General features: G+C 43.2%; 1 protein-coding gene across 1 annotated transcript in view; it reads left to right on the top strand.

Annotated features, from left to right (window-relative positions):
- LOC137532589 (cathepsin K-like) overlaps positions 1 to 23462 on the top strand; it is a 97518-nt gene that overhangs the window by 39787 nt on the left and 34269 nt on the right. The window contains exons 4-5 of the mRNA XM_068253255.1: positions 3204 to 3359; positions 20045 to 20263. Coding sequence (XP_068109356.1) covers positions 3204 to 3359; positions 20045 to 20263 — 375 coding nt within the window. The remainder of the gene's footprint in view (positions 1 to 3203; positions 3360 to 20044; positions 20264 to 23462) is intronic.

Below are 23462 nucleotides of genomic sequence, written 5' to 3'. Positions count from 1 at the left end.
TCCATGGCTCAATTTTTGGTGGCAGAGAGTACAGATGGCATTGCTCTTATCTGAGGCAGACACACAAAAAATGTTTCCACTACGCTGAGCCCTGCGATGATGGCACTTTGGTGGTGGCGTCAGCAGCTGACGTTGAAGGACATGTTGGCTGGCTGTCCATAGGTGGCGATATATGCCGCCGGACACTGCCACGAGCTGTTTCTGGTGACGATCTCCCCCTGCTTCTTTCAGCAACTCGTCTCCTCCTACTCCTCTCTGACTCCCCCTCTGAATTTCCCCCCTGGTCATCATGTCTTCTATGATCCCACGTGACATCTATGCCAGTATCATCAATTCATCATCATCGTCATCATCATAATCATCCTCCACAGCTTCGCTTGTATCAGACACCTCATAAACTGCACCAACAGCAGGTACGTCATCATCCTCCACACACCATACGTCTATAGTGACGCCTAACTCAGACATATGAGGTGGTGTAACTTGCTTAGCGCCTTCATCTTGTTGTAACAATAATGTCTGTGAATCAGTTAATTCCCCACCAAATAACTCCTGTGAAGTGTCAAATGGAGTGGATGTGGTGCTTGTAGTAGCGCTGGTGGCTGCGGAAGATGAGGTGTTCTATTTTAAATAGTCAAGTACGTCCTGACAATCTTGGGAGGTCTTCTGAGCACTGTACTTTGGTCCAGGGCCACACAAAATCACGTCAGCATGACCTCGAACAGACCTGCCGGGTGGCCTGCCTCTGGGTCTGCCTCTGCCTGTTGTTTTGTCCATGTTGGGGGGGAAGAAGTGAACGTATGCACTGACTTGACTAACACAATGTTCAGCTGTAGCACACACACACACACACACACACACACACACACACACACACACACACACACACACACACACACACACACACACACACACACACACACACACACACACAGGTACAGTGAACAGGAATGCAGTGACTGGTATATAAAACTGTGTGCTGTCATGCAGGTGCAGTGAACAGGTATGCATGGACTGGTATTACAAATGTGCAGCTATCACACACACAGGTGCAGTGAAAAGGTAGGCACTGAATGTGCTGGACCTGGCACAGTATAGCAATTAGCAAGGGCCAGCTGCGACAGACAGGGCTGTATATGCAAGTGTGAGTGGGCCACACAAAAAAAAAACACATCACAAGAACATTAGCTCTCAAAAGAGCTGTTTTGGGGTGCTTTAAGAAATTAGTATCAGCAAGGAGCAAGCTAACAAGTCTAACAAGAGCCTAATTAAGCTTTCGCTATCTCTGCAGCAACCTCTCTCCCTTATCTCACTAACACAGCAGCAGACTGAGTGAGAAAATGGCCGATGCTGCCTTTTATAAAGGGGGGGAGGGGGGCTCCAGGAGGGAGTGCAGCTTAATTGGTTGCCATGTGTCTGTTGACTGTGATGTAGAGGGTCAAAGTTTAGCCCAATGATGTAGTATAGGGGGCGGGTTGGACTCGCATAAAGTTTGCGTTCGATTGTGAACGCGAACCCGCGGTGTTCATGTGAATAAGTTTGCATGCGAACCATTCGGGCAATCACTACAGGCCATAAACGAAGGAGCAGCAGAATCAAAAGCAGAAAGTAATGTGTTATGATAGTGTGGAGCTGCTAGCTCTGGGTGACAAAAAGAGGGAAAAGTGAGCAGGGATGCAGGGAGACTGGTAGAGACTGGAGATACAGGTTGCAGATATCTCTGCATACCTGTGTGAGAGTAGTAGAGAAGTAGAGTTTTAATCAGACAAGATTGAAGAAGAGTGGATGCAAGTAAGTTGTGGTCATCGAGTGGAAAATTATGCTTTACAATGCAAATCACTCACAATTCCTCAGCATATTAGGAACAAGGGTTTTTTGTTGCGCATTCCGTCTGCAGCCAAATGGCAAGCAATTCAAGGATAAGTGTTATACTATTGCTACCTGGGGCATTTAAGGAAATATATGGTAAATATTTACTGTGCTTGCAGTTCAGCCAGGCCACAGCTAATGGTGCCCATACCTGTTACAATAAAACACTTTGATTTTCCCTTTTATTAAACCAAAACGATCGAATCGAGGGAAAGTCAAAAATAAAATAAAACATTTTTTTAGATTAAGAAAAATGAACAAACGATTTTTGGACATGTTGGAAAAATCTTTATATTCAGTCTCACAGAATAATCAAACAAAATTATCTAATTGAAAAAATTTAAAAAATTGTACTATGTTTTGGGCACCATAAGACTGGATTCCTACATGCATATGTACCGTTCTGTTCCAGTCCTGTCCTGTCAGTTTTACGTATAGTTTTACGCATATGCGTTTTGTATGCGTGTGTTTTTAAAAACGCTGGTTTTGTTGCATGTTGTTCAAAAACAAATCAATACCGTACATAATAAAAGTCAATGCGAATGCAATGGTATGCGTTTTTCATGCGTTTTTCATACGTTTTCCATGCATTTTTATATGCATTTTTTTTATTGTTTTGTGATGTATTTCCTCTTCCTGTTGTCTTCCTAGTGATTTGCATAAATCAAAATATTAAAATGCATACAAAGCGCATATACGTTTTGCATATGTGAACTGTAAATGCATAAAAACGCAAGCAAAATACTAGAAAAATCTATATGCAGAAATAAATGCAAACGCACTAAAAACGCACACAAAACCCCCCCGCATATGACAGAAAATGTGACCTCTGCTATGTGTGCACCCAGCCTCCAAAAAAAAAAAAATGATTTTCAAAGTATTGCCCATGTTTCCCACTATACGCAGTTTAACTGAAATCGTTTTCACAATGCACTGCTATGGAAAAACTGCGTACCAACGCACACTACCGCATACCAATGCATTAAGTGTAAAAGGGCCCTAATAATAATTCCAACATTTGTATAGTGCTTTTCTCCAGCCAGACACAAAGTTCTTGAGAGCTGCAGCCACTAGTAGTACTCTCAGTAGGCAGTAGCAGGGATCCTTGCCCAATGACTCCATACTGAATTGCTGGTTTGCTGAACAGGAAGAGCTAAGAGTCAAACCCAGGTCTCCTAGGTCAGAGGCGGTGCCCTTTACCAGTACGCTATCCAACCACTGCACACCTTTTATGTGTGAACCCAGCCCCAGTTCTTTAAGTGGCAGCTTAGTACCCCAATGTATATTGCTCTATTGTGCTATGAGGTCTTAACCTGTGTTTTTTTTCTTGGCAGACCCGTGAGGAGATTGTGAGGAAGATGACGGGTCTCAAAGTTCCAGCACGGAACCGAATAAGGAATGCCACAGAAGATGAGACTAATGAGCTAGAGAAGCTTGCAGACTCTGTAGACTACAGGAAGAAGGGTTATGTTACACCTGTTCGGAATCAGGTATTGTCAAGACTCCATGGCTTCCCATGTATCTGCAGATATTTGCAGCTGTCTTATTTTTATTTATCTAAAGGAAAAATAAGGTAGCTTCATTTGGACACTTTTTGTGGTGTAGAAGATTGTCTACTTACTTCTACAGGAGACGTCTTCAGATCTAATGAGCCTAAAGGTGCCCATACATCAGAAGATTATGGGCAGATTCAACAAAGAGACAAATAACTTCGATTCGAATCAGATTAGAGATAAATTTGTCTCTTTGTCGAAGCTGCCCATATACTGCATGTGGATTCCTGTTTTGAAAAACGCTTGTACAATGAAGAGTATATGGAAGTGTTCTCATCTAAGCGATTTGCTGAAATGCAAATGCATTGCCTGCAGCATTTTATGAGCGATTCTGAGCGATTAGCGTTTCAATGTTAAGCATAGGAGCGCTGGTAAATCGCTCTGGAAGCGATAGCCTGTTCACAATCAACAGAGTTTTTCCAGCAATTATCCCATCAAACATTGCAGTTTACCCACAAAACTCCTCTTTTTCCTTTGCAGATGCCATTTCCTGTTTATGGAAGACTTAGACACATAGTTACATAGTTACATAGTTACATAGTTATTTTGGTTGAAAAAAGACATACGTCCATCGAGTTCAACCAGTATAAAGTACAACACCAGCCTGCTCCCTCACATATCCCTGTTGATCCAGAGGAAGGCGAAAAAACCCTTACAAGGCATGGTCCAATTAGCCCCTAAAGGGAAAAATTCCTTCCCGACTCCAGATGGCAATCAGATAAAATCCCTGGATCAACATCATTAGGCATTACCTAGTAATTGTAGCCATGGATGTCTTTCAACGCAAGGAAAGCATCTAAGCCCCCTTTAAATGCAGGTATAGAGTTTGCCATAACGACTTCCTGTGGCAATGCATTCCACATCTTAATCACTCTTACTGTAAAGAACCCTTTCCTAAATAAATGGCTAAAACGTTTTTCCTCCATGCGCAGATCATGTCCTCTAGTCCTTTGAGAAGGCCTAGGGACAAAAAGCTCATCCGCCAAGGTATTATATTGCCCTCTGATGTATTTATACATGTTAATTAGATCCCCTCTAAGGCGTCTTTTCTCTAGACTAAATAAACCCAGTTTATCTAACCTTTCTCGATAAGTGAGACCTTCCATCCCACGCATCAATTTTGTTGCTCGTCTCTGCACCTGCTCTAAAACTGCAATATCTTTTTTGTAATGTGGTGCCCAGAACTGAATTCCATATTCCAGATGTGGCCTTACTAGAGAGTTAAACAGGGGCAATATTATGCTAGCATCTCGAGTTTTTATTTCCCTTTTAATGCATCCCAAAATTTTGTTAGCTTTAGCTGCAGCTGCTTGGCATTGAGTACGATTATTTAACTTGTTGTCAATGAGTACTCCTAAGTCCTTCTCCAAGTTTGATGTCCCCAACTGTATCCCATTTATTTTGTATGGTGCTAGACCATTAGTACGTCCAAAATGCATGACCTTACATTTGTCAACATTGAATTTCATCTGCCATGTATGTGCCCATATAGCCATCCTATCCAGATCCTGTTGCAATATGACACTATCTTCCTGAGAGTTAATGATTCTGCACAATTTTGTATCATCTGCAAAAATAGCAACATTGCTCACTACTGCATCTACTAGGTCATTAATAAATAAATTGAAGAGCACTGGACCCAGAACAGACCCCTGTGGGACCCCACTGCTAACAGTCTCCCATTTTGAGTATGATCCATTGACCACAACTCTTTGTTTTCTGTCCATTAGCCAGTTCCCTATCCATGAACACAGACTCTTCCCCAGTCCTTGCATCCTCAACTTTTGCACCAGACTTTTGTGGGGAACAGTGTCGAAGGCCTTTGCAAAGTCCAAGTATATCACATCTACAGCATTCCCAATATCCATATTAGCATTCACTACCTCATAAAAGCTGAGCATGTTAGTCAAACAGGACCTGTCTTTAGTAAACCCATGTTGATGCTGAGAAATAAGATTATTTTCTACTATGAAGTCATGTATAGTATCTCTTAGTAACCCCTCAAATAGTTTGCATACAACTGATGTTAAGCTTACAGGTCTATAATTTCCTGGATCAGATTTTTTGCCCTTCTTAAATAATGGGAAAACGTGGGCTGTACGCCAATCCACTGGGACTCTGCCAGTTGCAAGAGAGTCACAAAAGATAAGATAAAGGGGTTTATCTATAACTGAACTTAATTCCCTTAGGACCCGAGGATGCATGCCATCCGGGCCCGGTGCCTTGTCTATTTTTAATTTATTTAGTCTTGCCTTCACTTCTTCCTGCGTTAAGTATTTAATATTACAGTTAGAAGATTGAGACTCTTCCGCCTCTGTAGTTTGCAACAGTGCTGTTTCTTTTGTGAAGACAGAAGCAAAGAAAGCATTTAATAACTCTGCCTTACCTTGGTCATCCACCATTGAGTTCCCATCCTCATCCTTTAGGAGTCCTATACAGTCAACCTTTCTTTTTTTAGAGTTAATGTACTTGTAAAACTTTTTTGGGTTAGATTTGATATCCTTAGCGATTTGTTTTTCAGCTTCAATCTTTGCCTGCCTAATTTCTTTTTTTACAATTTTTATTGCACTCCTTATAATTGCTTAGTGCAGCCTCTGTCCCCTCCTGTTTTAAGACCTTATAGGCATTCTTTTTCCTCTTCATTTTATCTTTAACCTTTCTATTCATCCATAGAGGCCTTTTTTTATTCCTAGACATTTTGTTTCCATATGGGATATACATACTACAGTATTGATTGAGTATAAGTTTAAAAGCTTGCCATTTCCCTTCAGTGTCTTCCCCTTGTAGTACATTATCCAAGTTCACCAAACTTAGTGCCTGCCTAATTTGAGTGAACTTTGCTTTTCTAAAGTTCATAGTTTTAGTGGTCCCGCTGCCCCGTGGCCTATCAGTCACCAGCTCAAACGTTATCATGTTGTGATCACTATTTCCCAAATGTTCTTGAACCTGCACATTTGATACATTATCTGGTCTATTAGAAATGATCAGATCCAGTAACGCATTCCCCCTAGTTGGTTCAGTTACCATTTGAGTCAAGTAATTGTCCTGTAGTGCTGCCAGAAATCTGCTGCTTTTACCAGAATGGGTAGCCTCAATACTCCAGTCAATGTCTGGAAAGTTGAAGTCGCCCATAATTATGACCTCATTTTTACCTGCAGCTTTTTCAATCTGCTGTAGTAATCGCAGTTCTGCAGCTTCATTAATAAGAGGTGGCCTGTAGCATACCCCAATAAGCAATTGGCAACTTTTATTTCCACCATGAATATTTACCCAAACGGACTCCACATCTTCGCAATCTTCCTCCATCTCATCGTTGAGGACAGCTGTAAGAGAATTCTTAACAAAGAGACAAACCCCTCCACCTTTTTTCCCTGTTCTATCCCTCCTAAACACATTGTATCCTTTTAAATTAGCTATCCAGTCATGGCTTTCATCCATCCATGTCTCGGTTATTCCCACAATGTCATAGCCTTTGTCATTCAGAATGAACTCTAGTTCGTCTATTTTATTTGCAAGGCTCCGAGCATTGGTTACCATGCACTTTATATTTTTACCACCACATTTACCAATTTTGTTTACATGAAATTGGCTACTTGAATTTTTACCAACCTCCTTAATCTTTACACTGTCCCCACCCCCCTCTCCACCCTCCATAATGATAGGTTCCCACTGTCTTTTTACCTCATCTTGTCTACGTATTGAGACTTTATCCTCCCGCCTCCCCCCAGATCCTAGTTTAAAATCTCCTCCAACCGTTTAGCCATCTTCTCCCCCAATGCAGCTGCACCCTCCCCATTAAGGTGCAGCCCATCCCTGCTGTAGAACCTGTAGCCGACTGCAAAGTCTGCCCAGTTCTCCAGGAACCCAAACCCTTCCTTCCTACACCAATTTCTCAGCCACTTATTTAACTCCCTAAGCTCCCTCTGTCTCTCAGATGTAGCACGTGGCACTGGCAGTATTTCAGAAAACACCACCTTGGAGGTCCTTGCTTTAAGTTTATCTCCAAGTACCTGAAAATCATTTTTGAGGACCTTCCATCTCCCACTAACTTTGTCATTGGTGCCAATGTGTACCATGACAGCCGGGTCTTCCCCAGCCCCACCCAGTAATCTGTCAATTCTTTCCGCTACATGCCGAACCCGACCACCCGGGAGGCAACAGACTGTACGGCATTCGCGGTTTCTTCGACAGATTACCCTATCTGTGCGCCTAATAATTGAATCCCCTACCACCAGTACCTGTCTAGCCTTAGCTGCACTCCTATTCCCTTTCTCGTTACAGCAGTCTGCCCCTTGGTTGCTAAGGAGCACATCCTGCTGCAGCATTGCTACTCCTGAATCATCCTCCCCAATATTACGCAAACAAGCATACTTATTAGTGAGGGACAACTCGGGACTAGCCTCCCTGCCACTTTTTCCCCTACCCCTTCTAACTGTGACCCAACTAGCGGCTGCCTCTGCTTCTTGGTCCGGCTGTACTCCACCCTCCTCATCTTCAACGGTTCCATCCAGTGTCTGGATCGTGAGATCCAAGCTCTTCTCCATGTTGTGTATGCTTCTCAGTGTTGCGAGATGCTTATTTAGCTCTGCGACTTCCGCCTCTAACTGAGCAACACGCACACACCCAGGGCAACAGTAAACACCCTCAATCCGCTGATCAAGGCATGCATACATGTTGCAGGATGTACACTGTACAGCATAGTCCAACATGATGACTTTTGTGTGGGGAAAAATTATTTAAAGTAAACTGTGGTGGTAAAAGATGAAATGGGAGAGTGAGTGTAGCTGGGGAGGAGGAAAGGGAGAGTAAGTGAAGTTGGGGAGTGAGTGAAGAGGGGGGGGGGGGGGAGGAGGGGGAGGGGGGGAGGAGGGGGAGGAGGAGGGGCGGGAGGGGTGGAGGAGTGGAGGTGGAGTGAGTGAAGTTGGGGTGGAGTCCTCAAAATTTAAAGACTACACCACAACGTGCCTAGCACATTCTAACCAATGCAAAAAACCACAATATTGATTGAAGGTTTTTTTTTTTTTTTTTTGTCCTTACCTACTTCCTCTCACCACTCTCTTTGTGCCTGTGTTGTAACGCCTATGCCACTTGTGTCGCAGCCACTTAGTGAGCAAGCCACAGACTGAGCAAGCTCAGTACTGAGTCCTGAAGCTGACCAAATACCTCCTGTTGCAGCTAGTCCCTCCCCCTAGCCAATTGCCTGCTGCAAAACAAACTAGAGGGAAAAGAAAAAAAAATTTGTACTTTTAAAAACTGACACTTGCTGTTTAATATCAGATGAACCACACAGACAATCCACCAGATATTGCAGCAGCAAAAAACAATATACAAACAGCAATGTAATATAATTAGTGCTCACAATTCCCAGCAGTGAAGTGAAGCAGCCCACCAGCTTATTGAACTAGAAAGAAATCGCAAAACGCTAATCGCTGAAAAAAGCGCTTTCTGTACAGTGAAAAACCGCTGGTAAATCTCTAGGAAAAAATGCTGGAAAACTCCAGAAATCGCTCAGCGTTTGCGATTGCATTTAGCGATTTCTAGTGTGAATGGGCCCTTAAGGGAAACGGCTGAGCCCGCTGCCTCCACTCCGCCGCTGCCCCTAATGTAAAAATGCGTACCCCCCCGTGTGTGCATTTATACATTACCTGTTCTGTGTCAGCCTTCAACTAGGTGTCCGTAACATCTGGGCGGCACTCCGTACAGGCGTACAGGCCAGACGCTATGCGCCGACGTTAGACACTATGCGCCAGTGGCGTGTACCGAGGCCGCCTGGAGGTTACGGACACCGTGTGGAGTCAGGCACTGGACAGGAAATGTATAAATGCACATACGGGGGCACATTAATACATTATGGTGGCAGTGGTGGGGGTTTCATCGCTTCGTAGCTCGCTCTGAAATCGGCCGCCATACCGCCGCACACCCGATCAACCAACTTTGGCCTGACATTTTGTACCAAGCACGATCAACTAACGTGACCAATTTCGGCCGTTGATCTTGGCCTGCACTTGGCGGCACCGATTTCAAACCAATTCTAAAATAATAATCTAATTGGTTGGTCGATCGGCCGCTAAAGTTGCCTGATGTATGGGCACCTTAAGGAGATAACCAGAGTCTTCTAAGTACAATTAGTCTAATTATTCCAGCCATTGGCCTAGCTATTTGGCTAGCTTGGCTCAAGTGGTTTATTTGTCTTGAAATGCCCATGTAGAGATCATAAAATAGCATTACATGTTGATGATAAATGGTGTCAAATGCCTCATTTCTTATTTAGGAATGGTTGTACATTCTGACATTGATTGCCTCTTTTACCACTCTTGTGAAATAGTTTTGTTCTGTATCCAAAATGTGCACCTCACTATTCTCAAAAGGGTGTACTTTCTCGTTACATAGTTGCTTAGGCTCAAAACAGACATGCATCCATTAAGTTCATCTTTTTGAGCCCCACTACACTACAATCCAGAGCAAAATAGTCAATGGCCTCAATTCACTAAGATTATCTCCTGTCTTTAATAACGTTTCTAGAGTTATCACCATGGTGATAAGGCATGTAGTATTCAAGAAACATTTTACCTCAGGCAAACCTAAAGTTAACTCTTCTGTCTTTGGTGAGATCTCTAAAGTTGACTCTTCAATCCTTAAAATAACTCCAGAAATCTGAAAATAACAACAGAGGAGGTAACTTAACTACAGAGGAGGTAACTTAACCAATGGCCTCAATTCACTAAGAGCATGCTGGAGATAATAAGGCAAGAGAAAACGTACTTCCACACAGTGAGGGAGTTATCTTATCTCTCCATTCCTGAAGTTACCTCCTCTGTAGTTAAGTTACCTCCTCTGTAGTTATGTTCAGAATTCTGGAGGTAAGTTAAGGATTGAGGGATTGAAAAGTTAACTTTAGAGATCTCACCTTAACTTAAAGACAGAAGAGTTAACTTAAGGTTTGCCTGAGGTAAAATGTTTCCTGAATTCTACGTGCCTTATCATCATGGTGATAACTCCAGAAACATTATTAAAGACAGGAGATAAGCTTAGTGAATTGAGGCCCATGTGTTGTTGTCAAAAATTCTAAATTCTAAAACCAAACTGACGGTCAAATAATGCTCAGTCATTAAAGATGAGGTATAAAACTAAATCCAGCACCACTTATAATAAAACTAAATAATTATACTTTTTAAATAGACCTATTTTCATTGCACCCCAAATACATATATTGTAGTTGAGTGTATATTTCCTCCTCCCCGGCAGTATTTAGTAAATAAATTAGTAGGTATATGGAAGTTTATTGGGGATGGATTGTGTAAATGAATATTGATATCATAAAGTCATATGTCATTCATCAGTAAACTTCAATTCTATTTAAAATAATAAAAAAAAACAGTGGATTATATTACAAACAAATATCATCCTAAAAAGGAACCAGATGATCTGGTCCTGGTATTGAACATCAAGTATATCAACACTTATTTGCAATCCATATAAGGAAAAACAGATTACTTTTCATGTGGTCAAGAAAATATTTTGTCTCTGAATCTAGGCTCACAGAATATAGTATATAGACAATATTAATTATATTCTGCAGGGACAAGCACTTGGCTTGACCCATTTCGTGAAGTCAACTCTGCTTCTTCAGGAGGTGTTTGGCCTGTAAATAGGCAGCTATTATATCTAGAAGGAGAAAAGGAGACATCTAAAGAATTACATGTCTATATTTGAACCATATTAGTGGTAAGTTTGGAGTGGCAAGGCTTTCCTTAGTCGTAAGTGGGTGCATAACCTGGGTTTCAAGTCACACCTTGAAACCTTTGCTATATTTGAACCATAGGAAAAGCATCAGGTGGGCTTGAGGGAATAGGGATGCCCCCATCCCAATTCCCTCAAGCCCACTTGAGGCTTTTCCTATGATTCAAATAAAGCAAAAGGTTTAGGGTGTGGCTTGACACCCAGGTTATGCACCACTTACAACTACGGATAGCCTTGCCACTCCAAACTTACCACTAATATGGTTCAAATATAGACATGTAATTATTTAGATGTGTCAGATTTGTAGGAATATCCATCCACGAATCAGCTCCAATGCCCCAATCTACCTCCACACGCTTTACCCCATGTGGCGCGTCCCTGCTTGAACGGGAGGTGAGGAGACAACACCTACCCGACTTCGGTTACACCCAGGCCTTTAGTGTGCAAGGTATTGGAGCTGAATGCAGGGTGAGCGAATAAACTTCCAGGCCAAACAAGGATGCAGAGTTAGCAAAGTCCAGTAACAGTCCAGGGTCATACACGGGTGATCAGATATATTGCATTACAGAAGGGCTAAGCAAAGAGAGGTCAAAAACGTATCCGAGGTCAAACCAGGCAGCAAACAGTCATAACGATAATCCAGGAAAGAGGTCCAATAACAGACAGGTAATCCAATACAACAAGAAAGTGCAGTATAGAGCACCCAGCAACCAGCAAGCTAGAGCTATCACGGGCAAGATGCAAGTTTCACAGCAAGGTTTAAATACTGACAGCATCCAATCAGTGGCCGGCCACATGCACACAACAGCCAATTACACGCAGGCGTTATTCTTGTTAAGTATCAGCTGAGAGAGAGATCAGCTGACACGGGTGGCAATACATGTCAGCTGAGTAACCAGTACTAACCAGCAAAACATCCTGACTGTATCAACTATAGCACAGTGGCCAAGAGCATCGCCACCGACGCGAGAGACCAGGGCCCAATCCCAGCCAGGGCCAGCATCTATACATTATTATTTATTTCATAAACCCCTGCCTAAGTGTCAGCTGACTCTACCTCTGTCGCCGCCTCAGACCATACTGCGGCTGAGAGGCGCGACCCCTTACCAGATGTCTCCTTTTCTCCTTATAGGTAAAATAACTGCCTATTTACGGGCCAAACACCTCCTGAAGAAGGTAGGGATTAAAAAAGAAAGGGGAAGGAAAGGGGGGGGGGATAAAGAAGGGGAGAGGGGAAGAATGGAATGAGTGGGGACAGAAGAGGAGAAGGAAGAACAGAAGAAAAGAAAGCAGGAGGAAGAAGGGAATACCTTCACCCACCATTGTGACCTATGTCACATGCATCTTAAACTAGGATATGATCACCAAAATCAATGCAACTACATATAATGTTACAATATTCCTTCCACAGATGTCGCTCATTATCAAGGATGAAACCACCACCTCACCCCACATATCCTCCTCATGTAAGATGGTTGTTAAAGATGTATCCCTAAATATGAGAGACATCTTTGGAAAAATATTCTTACATTTATTCAGCTTTGGATTTAGTTTTAGTTTTTTGTTTGTTTTTTTTGAAAAACCCAAAGAAACAAAAATGAAAAAAAAACAATATTAAATCAAAAAGCAAAAGAGGTAGATGTATATAAAGGGCGCTCATGAAATAGGGGTGCAAGGAAATTTGGGTGCCCGATTTCGGCTAGTAGAATATCGATAAAATTCTCTTTAGTGTATTTCTGAGTTTGAAGAAAAAGAGAGATTTGAATAATGAGTTTTTAGCGTAGCTAGAGTATAGGCTAGAGACAATGGAGTACCTGCACAGTACTAAGAAACATCATGCTCTTTGACCCTGGCAGATCTGAAGACCTGAAGATCTGAAAATGTCTTCTAAAAAAAAAAATAATCAAGTGAAAAGATAGCGTATTTTTTAATTTGGATATACCTGGATAACAAAATTATTGCATTGTATTTAGAGAAAAAAATCTTTATGCAGACTGCTGGAAATTTGAGTTGGTGGTGCTCTTTTAAGTATAGCTGGTTCACTTTTCCATCCTGTGCTTCTGTCTACTTGCTATACGGTGAACCTAACTTAACAAGCTGACATTTTATTTCTGTCCCTATGTGAAGGCTGCTCTCAGGAACCACGTGTCAGGAGAGCTTGAGGCTAGGTAGTGATCAGGAGCATAACCAGGGCAGTTTCTAGGCTAAATTGCACCCAGGAAGAGGGTGTAAAAATTGTGCCCCCCTTCACCCCGCTGTGGACTCGCGAACCCATACTACGTCCCCAGTATAGGTAGACAGGAATGGGTGCCCCCTGTATAGGTAGACAGGCATAAGTGTCCCCAGTATAGGTAGCCAGCTGTAGGTGTCCCCCAGTATGGGTAGCTAGCTATAGGTGCTCCCAGTATAGGTTAGCTAGGTATAGGTACTGCCAGTATAGTTTAGCTAGGTATAGGTTCCACCAGTATAGGTTAGCTAGGCATAGGTGGCTCCAGTATAAGCTAGCTAGGTATAGGTGCCTTCAGTATAGGTAGCTAGGTATAGGTGTTACCAGTATAGGTTAACTAGGTATAGGTGCTCACAGAATAGGTAGCTAGGTATAGGTGCCTCCAGTATAGGTAGCTAGTTATAGGTGCCTTCAGTATAGGTAGCTAGTTATAGGTGCCTTCAGTATAGGTAGCTAGTTATAGGTGCCTTCAGTATAGGTAGCTTCCCTCCCTCCGTCCCTCTTCCTGGGGCCCCCCTCCATGTCCCCCCCCCCTTTTGACAGAGTAAGCGCAGTGGGAAGTTGTGTATGAGTAACTCACCTCCCTTCCCGCTCCAAGAGTCGATCACTTGCCGCTGGCCTCATCCATGTGCCGCTTACTCTCTCTACTTCCTGCTAATCAGTGTTTGCTGTGTGTTGTGTCTGCATTGTGTGTGTGTTGTGTCTGCAGTGTGTGTGTTGTGAGTTCAGTGTGTGTGTTGTGAGTTCAGTGTGTGTGTTGTGAGTTCAGTGTGTAAGTGTGTGTATGTGTTACGTCTGCAGTGATACTCTGGAAGATGCTAGTGAAAGGCTGTGGAGAAGTATTTTTTTTATCTCTTAGGGTGTGTGTTTTGTGTCTGCAGTGTGTGTGTGTGTGTGTGTGTGTTTTGTGTCTGCTTGGGTGCCATTGGGGAGGGGGCTCGAGTTAAGCTATGTACACACATGCAGTAATTGTAACCGTTGGTCGAAACATCCGTTTCAGTTAACGATTGTTATGTGAGTACTGTGGCTGAAAGTCTTTTTTGAGCATCGTTAAAGATCCATCCTGTTGGAACCTTAACGAACCCTGATGCCTGAACTTGGTCGAGCACAATGCTATTTTTAACCCCCGCCAACCGACTAACCACTTAAGTGGTTACAGATGGTATATCTACGTCCTGCAGGACTTCATTTCCTGCCCAGGGACATAGGTATTCGTCTGTTGTGGTGGATGGCTGCCGTTTGCTCTGGAACAGGTACTCGACGCGGCCCATTAGCGGGATGATGAATTAATGGCTACAAAGTTCCCATTCATTAATATAAGTCCCCGTGTAAGTGATCGCCGGCATCAATGAGATGCCTCAATCATTGTATCTTCCGGAGTAACACGTCCACGCATTACTTCCTGTTTAGCTTACTTACAGTCACAAGACATCTTGTGGCCAAATAGTAAAATTACACCTACATTCATTTATTTTAAAGAGGAACTGTTGCGAAAATCTTAAAATTTAAAACACATACAAATAAGAAGTACATTTCTTCCAGAGTAAAATGAGCCATATATTACTTTTCTCCTATGTTGTGGTCACTTACAGTAGGTAGTAGAAATCTGACATTACCGACAGGTTTTGGGTTAGTCCATCTCTTCATGGGGGATTCTCAGCATGGCCTTTATTATTTTTAAAGACATTCCCTGAAAAAGATTTGTATAAAAATGTTGTCCAGCCTCCCTGCTCGCTGCACACTTATTTGGCAGTTGGACCTAGCAATTGCCATTCACTAAGTGCCTTTGAAAATAAAGAAAACCCTGAGAACCCCCCCCCCCATGAGAAGATGGGCTAGTCCAAAATCTGTTGGTAATGTCAGATTTCTACTACTTACTGTAAGTGACAGCAACATACAATAAAAGTAATTTATGGCTTATTTTACTCAGGAAGAAACAGACGTCTTATTTTTATGTGTTTACAAGTATTTTAAATTTTATGATTTTGGCAATAGAGGTCCTTTAACCCCCCCCCCCCACCCCTACACACACACACACACACACACACACACACACACACACACACACACACACACACACACACACACACACACACACACACACACACACACATACACACATACATTTAAAATTAACTCCTTCTCTTCCACACGATCCAATAGTACCCTAATAAATGATATACATATAATAAAAAAATGCATAAATAGTTACCTTAGGGATTGAACTTTTTTAATATATATGTCAAAAGGGTATATTAATGTTATTTATAAAATTATGGGTTTGTAATTAGTGATGGACGCAAAATTGAAAAAATACACCTTTATTTTGAAATAAAATATTGGTGCCATACATTGCACTAGTGAAATATTTTAAATGCTTTCATAACCAGGACAAATGGGCGAACAAAATGTGTGGGTTTTAATTACGGTAGCATGTATTATTTTAAAACTATAATGGCCGAAAACTGAGAAATTATGAATTTTATTCATTTTTTTTCTTATTTTTCCTATTAAAATGCATTTACAATAAAATACTTCTTAGCAAAATGTACAACCCAAAGAAAGCCTAATTGGTGGCGTAAAAAACAAGATATTGTTTGTTTTGTTGTGATAAGTAGTAATAAAGTTATAGGTGAATGAGTGGAAGGTGAAAATTGCTCTTGTACAGAAGGGCAAAACCCCTCAGTAGTGAAGTGGTTAAAGCCGCTCATGGGGAGGGGTGTTCTTATTTAGGCTGCAAGCTAGCTTTATACAGGGTGATTCACAAAAGACCGACCCTGCTACCTGTCACAGGCACAAGTTTACAGGCAGCACCATGATCCCCATGCATCTCTTGCTCAGTCTCTGCTGTGTGTGTCCTCTACGGCTTTATTAACCTCCTTGCCGGTTATCCCGAGCTCAGCTCGGGGTAACCTGCGCAGGAGGATTTCTCAGGCCCCGCTGGGCCGATTTGCATAATTTTTTTTTTCCTACACGCAGCTAGCACTTTGTTAGCTGCGTGTAGTACGCGATCGCCGCCGCTCGCCGCCGATTCGCCGCTCCCTGCCGCGCCGAGCCGCCCCCCCCCCCGGCCCCATACCCCTGCGCAGCCTGGCCAATCAGTGCCAGGCAGCGCTGAGGGGCGGTTCGGGATTCCCCGTGACGTCCCGACGTCCACGTCGGGACGTCATCCCGCCCCGTCGCCATGGCGACCGGGGAAGCCCTGCAGGAAATCCGGTTCTCAACGGGATTTCCTGCATACTCTGATCGCCGAAGGCGATCAGAGTGGGTGGGGGGATGCAGCCGCTCAGCGGCTATCATGTAGCAAACCCTTGGCTCGCTACATGATTTTAAAAAAAAAATTTAAAAAAAGTGCGGCGCTGCCTCCTTGCCGGATTTTTTAGACCGGCAAGGAGGTTAAAGCCTGTGTTGCCTGAATTTGATGCTGTATGGGTAATGCTCTCATATGTGAATGCAGGGGATACAGACTTCAGTAAAGCTGGAGAAGACACACACAACAGATATAGAGTAAGAGGCACATAAGGTTGTGTGCCACCCTGTACTTCATAAAGTCAGGGGAGGGAGGGGGTTGTTGTCTAGGCTGCAGGTATGCAATGGTTTGACCATAGCCCCCACTACTGTAACTGCAGAAGGGACTGGGGATTGAGAGCCCACCTCCCTCTCCCATCTGAATAGCAGAGTACTGGAGCATAAATACCAACTCCAGCTCTGGGCCCCCCTGCCTTTTCTTTATTGCTGCCATTTAGCATGCAGCAGCAATCCTCCATCAGGCTCCTGAATGCATGTCATGTAACATAGGCAGCCCATGTAAGAACATTGCTGCCTGCTGAATGGCTGCAGTGAAGAGGAGAACAGAGTACCCAGACTTTGAGTAGGTATTTGTGCTCTGCTATTCAGATGTGTGTGTGTGTGTGTGTGTGGGGGGGGGGGAGTGACACCCCTTAAACTCCCTTCCCCGTAGAGTCTGGGAATTGAACTTAATACTGGTCCTGCTTACCAAAGGATTGGAAGATTCTATGAAGGGTACTGTATTGTGCCCCCTAGAGAAAATGATAGAGACTGGGAGTTCAATGGGGCAGTACCATTAGGTGTAGGGAACAGGAATAGTGTGTAGTGTATTATTGTGTAGGATTCTCAGCAGCATCAGCCATTACCACAGGTTTCTTTCATGAAACACTGGGTCATCACTGCTGTGCCTTCGCTTCCCTCTGCCTCCCCCCCCCATGTCTCCTTAGGGATGACAGATGATTGCCAAGTGTGACTGCTGGCACCCTGGCATGGTAGCCTCAGCTCTTGGCTTTTGGACATTATCCCTCCATCCTTCCAGAACCTGTATGAGCCAACCAATACAATTCTGGGTACAACCCCCCGTTTGTACTTGGCAAAATAAATGATTCTGTTTCTGATTCTGATTATACTCACAAAGTTGGGTTGCAATCCTTGCGACCACCATATAGGCTTGCGGGAGAAATAACCATCCCCGTTTGGGTTATCAAGCTGGATGCTTGATGGTCGCTCTCCTCAAAAAACTTTATAGTTCAGGACTGCAAGGTTATAATACCTCCTCTGGAGGTCTAGGACTATACTATTGACTATACTATTGACTGTGGTGGTGGACTGTGGCGCCCTGGTATATCTACAAGCTATGTGCAATATATGCCCGCAATGGATCTGAAGAGGCAAACGCTTAGCTCTCCAGATGACAAGACACTGACATATAGGAAAAATATTTATTTCAACACAAACAGGTACGACAACGTGTTTCAAGGGTAATAGCCCGCTTCCTCAGGTCAATTAAACATAGTTGTGCCTAATTCAGTAGCAACAGTGAGTGTGAGTGTCTGCTTACCAAACTGTGGATGAAAGAGAATTTTATTCTGGTAACACTTACCAAAAAGGCGGTGGAGGATTTTTATTTTGATCACACTTAGGGAAGTTCTAGATTTTTATAGTGGCGGAACTTAGTTGGCGGGGCAGCACCTACCTACTAGTCGTCTACTCACTATCAGCAGAGCAGCAGATCAGGACAGCTCCATCTCTCGACGTGTTTAAATCCAGACCAAACCCACTGTTAAGTTTGGTATTTGTAGAAATATAATTTTATTGTGTTAACCATTTTATCCTACTACCAATTACTGAATCTGAGATCCTAAGCGCTTTGAGCCCTATGGGAGAGAAGCGCTATAGAAATGTTATTGTTATCAATCGCTGCTTGTCATCTGTCACCTTCTACCTTTCTAACTATTATTACCTGCTTGGCAATAGAAACTACCAATCACTTCATTCCTCCCACTAGAATTGACCGATCACTGCATGCTTGCCAAAAGAATCGGAATCAACCAATCACTACCAGCCTGACATTAGAATTGACCAATCACTACCAGCCTGCCACTAGAATTGACCAATCACTACCAGCCTGCACTAGAATCAACTGATGGCTACCAACTTGCCATTAGAATAGCCAGGGCTGAATTTACTTCACAGGAGCTTATAGGCACAGATGTCTTGGCACCTTAGATTTTGCCCTTCATGGACCTACAAACACACACCAAATTGCACCATAAGTGTGCTGGCTGTCCCAGCTGCCACTTCTCCCTTACTTTCCTTGCCCACCATAGGTAGCTACAGGTGCCCCTTAGTATTAGTTAGCCAGAGGTACCCTTAGAATTAAATAGATAGAGGTGCCCCTTAGTATTAGGGAGCTAGAGGAACTTCATTACTAAGTAGCTAGAGGTGCCCCTGACTGAAGGGAGATCTCATCAGTGGAATGCTGAGAGCTGGGTGAGTAACCATGTATACTCTCAGCAAGACTCTGCATAGGGAAGGAGGGAGGGAGGTACTCAGGGACGGGAGTGAGCTGCCTTTCCATCATCAGGTGCATGTAGGCACATGCCTATAGTGCCTTACGGTAAATCAAGCCCTGGGAACAATTAATCAAGATAGTCAAGTCAGGTACATAGTTATAAGCTGTCTGAATCTGATTTGCCACATGCAGAGTAGTGGTATAGTCCCTTATAAAGCTACCTGTGCAATTGATTTATCTCAGCTGAAATGTTCATTGGTGATCGATTAAAAACTAGTTTGTACAGGTGTACACCAATGTCATTGACCTATCCTCCAACACCGAATTAAAATTGGAATGAATCAAATGTAATTGCAGCTGGTTTTGATTGGGTTCACTCTCAATTTGCAGACTAATAACAACCAGACTAGTAACAACCACATTTGCATCAACTCTGTGACCATCCATATTGAGTACTACCACCACCTTCCTATCACTAGAATCTATTGATCACTAAAATCTACCAACCACGTCCTTGTGAATAATTGTGATGTGTTGGTAATACTGTATCGGCGTATATATAGTCAAATCTGCATATTGTCGGCATTCTCTACTTAAATTTGTAATTTTTGCATTACCTTGTGTGGTTTTATTTCCTAAGAATAGGGTGCTTGACTTGGGGTGTGTGGCCTAAGCGGAGGGGCGGAGTTAAAGGCACCAGAACTTCTGTGCCTATAGGCTCCAGAGCTGTAAATCCAGCCCTTGTTCTGAGGGATCAAGACTTATACAATTTGAAGCATAATGAAGAGTTTCACACCACAACGGTCTAATCTAATGCATGCTAATGGAATGCTTCTGTCTTCTCATCTACAGGGTGATTGTGGGTCGTGCTGGGCATTTAGCTCAGTAGGGGCTCTGGAGGGTCAATTGAAGAAGACAACCAAGAGGCTGGTGGTGTTGAGTCCCCAAAACCTGGTAGACTGTGTGAAGAAGAATGACGGCTGTGGAGGAGGCTACATGACAAACGCATTTGAATATGTGAGGGACAATAAGGGCATTGACTCTGAAGAAGCATATCCATACACTGGTGTGGTAAGTTCTTCCAACACAAATAACAATTTGTGCTTTTTCAGAGCAACCAGTCAGATTCAGGATGCAGGGAAACTATTAAATAATCTGACTGACTGTACACAACCACGTAGGGACTGCTGGTTGCTGAATTTGCAATTATAGCTGTGCGGTGGCTTCAGAGTGCTGCCTGGGGCCCACTGTAAATTGCGAATCGCGATTGATGAGTCACCAAAGTGCAGCTGAAGTGTGGCTCCTGTGGGTCCCAGGGCAGGGATCCTCTTTCTGCCACTGCATCAGTTGTTATTTGGTGCTATACTCAGTGGTGTAGCAATAGGGGGTGCAGAGGTTGCGTCCGTACCGGGGCCCTTGGCCTCCCTCAACCACAGTATTAGCACTCTATTGGTCATGTGCTGGTAATAATCACTTCTATAGATGCTTGGAATAGTAGTGATCATTGACAAACTGTTCCCCATACCCTTATTGCACCTCTGACACTGTGGTTGCCCTTAGCAGGTTTTGGTGCGCCCTATCAATTGTTATGCATAAGTGCTTGGGGGGAGGGGGCAATGTAAAACCTGCACTGGGGCCCATAGTTCCTTGGCTACGCCACTGGCTACACTGGTAATAATTACTACAATGTGTGCTTTGCATTGTGACAGTTGTTTATAAACTTTTCCCTGCACCCTGGTTAGACCCCACAGCTCTGCTTGGAAAGTTGATTTTGAAATTTGGCATCATTTTCGTGTTTACATCTTCACATATACAAAGCAGTGGAATCCTTTGCCAGAGGACAGCTGTGAGGCTAGGGAGGTGCAAGAAGGGAATAAGGAGCAGTTTATTAATGGTTGCCATTTTGAAGCATAAATAGTGCTAATCATTACCACAAAACCACCAACATGTGGTGGGAGGGAGAAGGAGAGCTGCTGTAGTGGGTCAGGGGACAAGATGCAGAAGGACCAAGTTTATATTATGAATTTGGGCCCATAGCTTTGTGGCTATGCCACTTGCTATACAGAAAGCTATTCTGTATATGTTTACACATAGGGCAAGAGCTGTCACCCTTTATTGTAGGGACAGGACATATGTTAAACAACTGGTGTGGGTCTCCAAGGTTCTGACCCCAAGTGAAGGCAAATAAAAAAATAGGTTCTGTAACAAGCATACACTTTTAAATGCCTTGAGGTTGATTGTGCTGGACCATGAAAATGTATTTCGATCTGATCAACACTTTCAAGCTCAGTCATGGGATGCCTGCACAGGTCTAACACTGGCCAAAATAATAAACCCATTTCACACCTCAGCTGTCACTGACTAGATTCAGAGGTAATCAGCTAGTATTGATGACGCCATCATAAACACCCCTGATGATGCCATAGCGAAACTGATCGGGTGAATGGCAGTTGGACAAGGTGAGGGTGTCCTTTACATTTGTATGTGCATTTGCTAATAGGGTCCCTGTCATAAGGGCCCAGAAGTAAGTGATGGCCTTGTCTGATGATTTTACCGTTTGTTTACCTGCTTTTATGAGAAATTAAACTTGAATTCATTTTAAAGCGGAATACACTTTAGAGAATCTGAGTCTTATTTGTTGCATGGTAAGCTTGCACTTTAAAGTGTGTTTGAGGCAGATCCTTGATGTTTGACTAGAGCTGAGGCAATACATTTGTGTAACTAATATTTGTGGGCAGCTTTAGTTATTATGATCAGGTAACTCATGTAGCCATTGAGCTGATGAAAACTACGAGCTCCACTGAGAGACAGCCAGTGATGTGAACTGTTAAAGTACAGCAAAATATGTTGGCACTGTATTAACACTGGAAATTAATAATTTAGTGTGACCTCCATGTGTACTGATAAGCAGTAATGCTGGACTGTGACTGACTTTCCCTGTGTCTGAACTGCTTCGGAGACATACACCTTCTATGCAGATCTGAACCACCAGTAGGAGTGAAGAGCAGATCTGATATCTGAGTGCAAGGCCATAACTTTATTTTTAGGAGGAGATAAATGACTCATAAAATGTCATAAGGCAGTTGCAGTCCTGCATTTTGTTTCTGTGTGGTTATTTGTGATAGTGTGTTTGGAAGGGAATGGATGGACCAAGTGATCAATTTATCTTCAAGGCCGGGAGATGGGTGGAAATGTAAGCATCAGGGCTGAATTTCTGGAAAGGCCACCGAGCCTTGGGCAGCTGCTGCCTAATGGGACAGCTGGACATGGAAAAGAGATTGCTGATTATGGAAGAGAAGCCTACAAATAAAAAGGGGCAGCTGCAAACGGGGAGCAACATATGGAAATGGAAAGATGCTGTTCAAGGGAGCTGTACATGAAAGAGAAGGGCTGCTGTACAAGGATGTTACGAACAGAGGAGGGTGGTGCAGATAGAATGGGAGGGGTGCTTTCACACATGCATAGGAAGCAACAAGGAAGTTGTCCTTGGGGCAGAAATGGTGCATGGTAAAGGAGAACTGGTTTCTTATGCAGGGGAGATTGAGAGGTGTACTATTGCCCCAGTTGATGGTTATGGTGCTGGAGTGCAGAGTTGTAGAGAATCTGTAGGGCACTTTCAGACAACCCAAGTCTCAGATCTGACTGAGCAGTTGTATTGGAAGCTAGCTCCAGATTAAAGGGTTCAGGAGTGCCGTTTAAAGCCAGAAGGCCCATTGAAAAGTGAGGTGGCATAGTGCGTGTGGTCAGCAATGAACTACACTGATGCAAGGGAGTGACTGATGATTGGCTGAAATAAGTCCATAAAGTATAGAAGTGGGGAAAACAAAAGTGAGGCCAAAATCTACTCTGTGGCAGTTATGAGCAACAATAGGGGAATATTTTGGAATTCCTGTACTACTGGCATTGTTGCCAGAAAATCTGCAAAGTGTCTTTTTTTAAAATAAATGCCAGTGAGTAAAACGGAAGTGCAGTTATCACATTTAAAATCTCCCCAGGAGTTGCTAAAATATTAAATGAATGCTAAGGCAGTGTAAAAAATAAATTCACATTTGATTTTTTTCTTAAGTGTGGGCCAGTACTGGTGTATCACTTACATCCTCCTGTTCTGCCTTGACTGACATTTTTGGCATACTTATAGGTGGAGAAAGCTTACCCCACTCCCCCCACCTAAAGCACACAGGTTTTTGAATAACATCTAAATAGCATATAATGCTATTACCGTGGTGTAAATAGATGGTAGAGATGGCCTGAATGGTTCGCATGCGAACGC

The sequence above is a fragment of the Hyperolius riggenbachi genome, chromosome 9, assembly GCF_040937935.1.
Source record: "Hyperolius riggenbachi isolate aHypRig1 chromosome 9, aHypRig1.pri, whole genome shotgun sequence".
Classification (NCBI taxonomy): domain Eukaryota; kingdom Metazoa; phylum Chordata; class Amphibia; order Anura; family Hyperoliidae; genus Hyperolius; species Hyperolius riggenbachi.
This window is presented reverse-complemented; position numbering and strand designations above follow the sequence as displayed.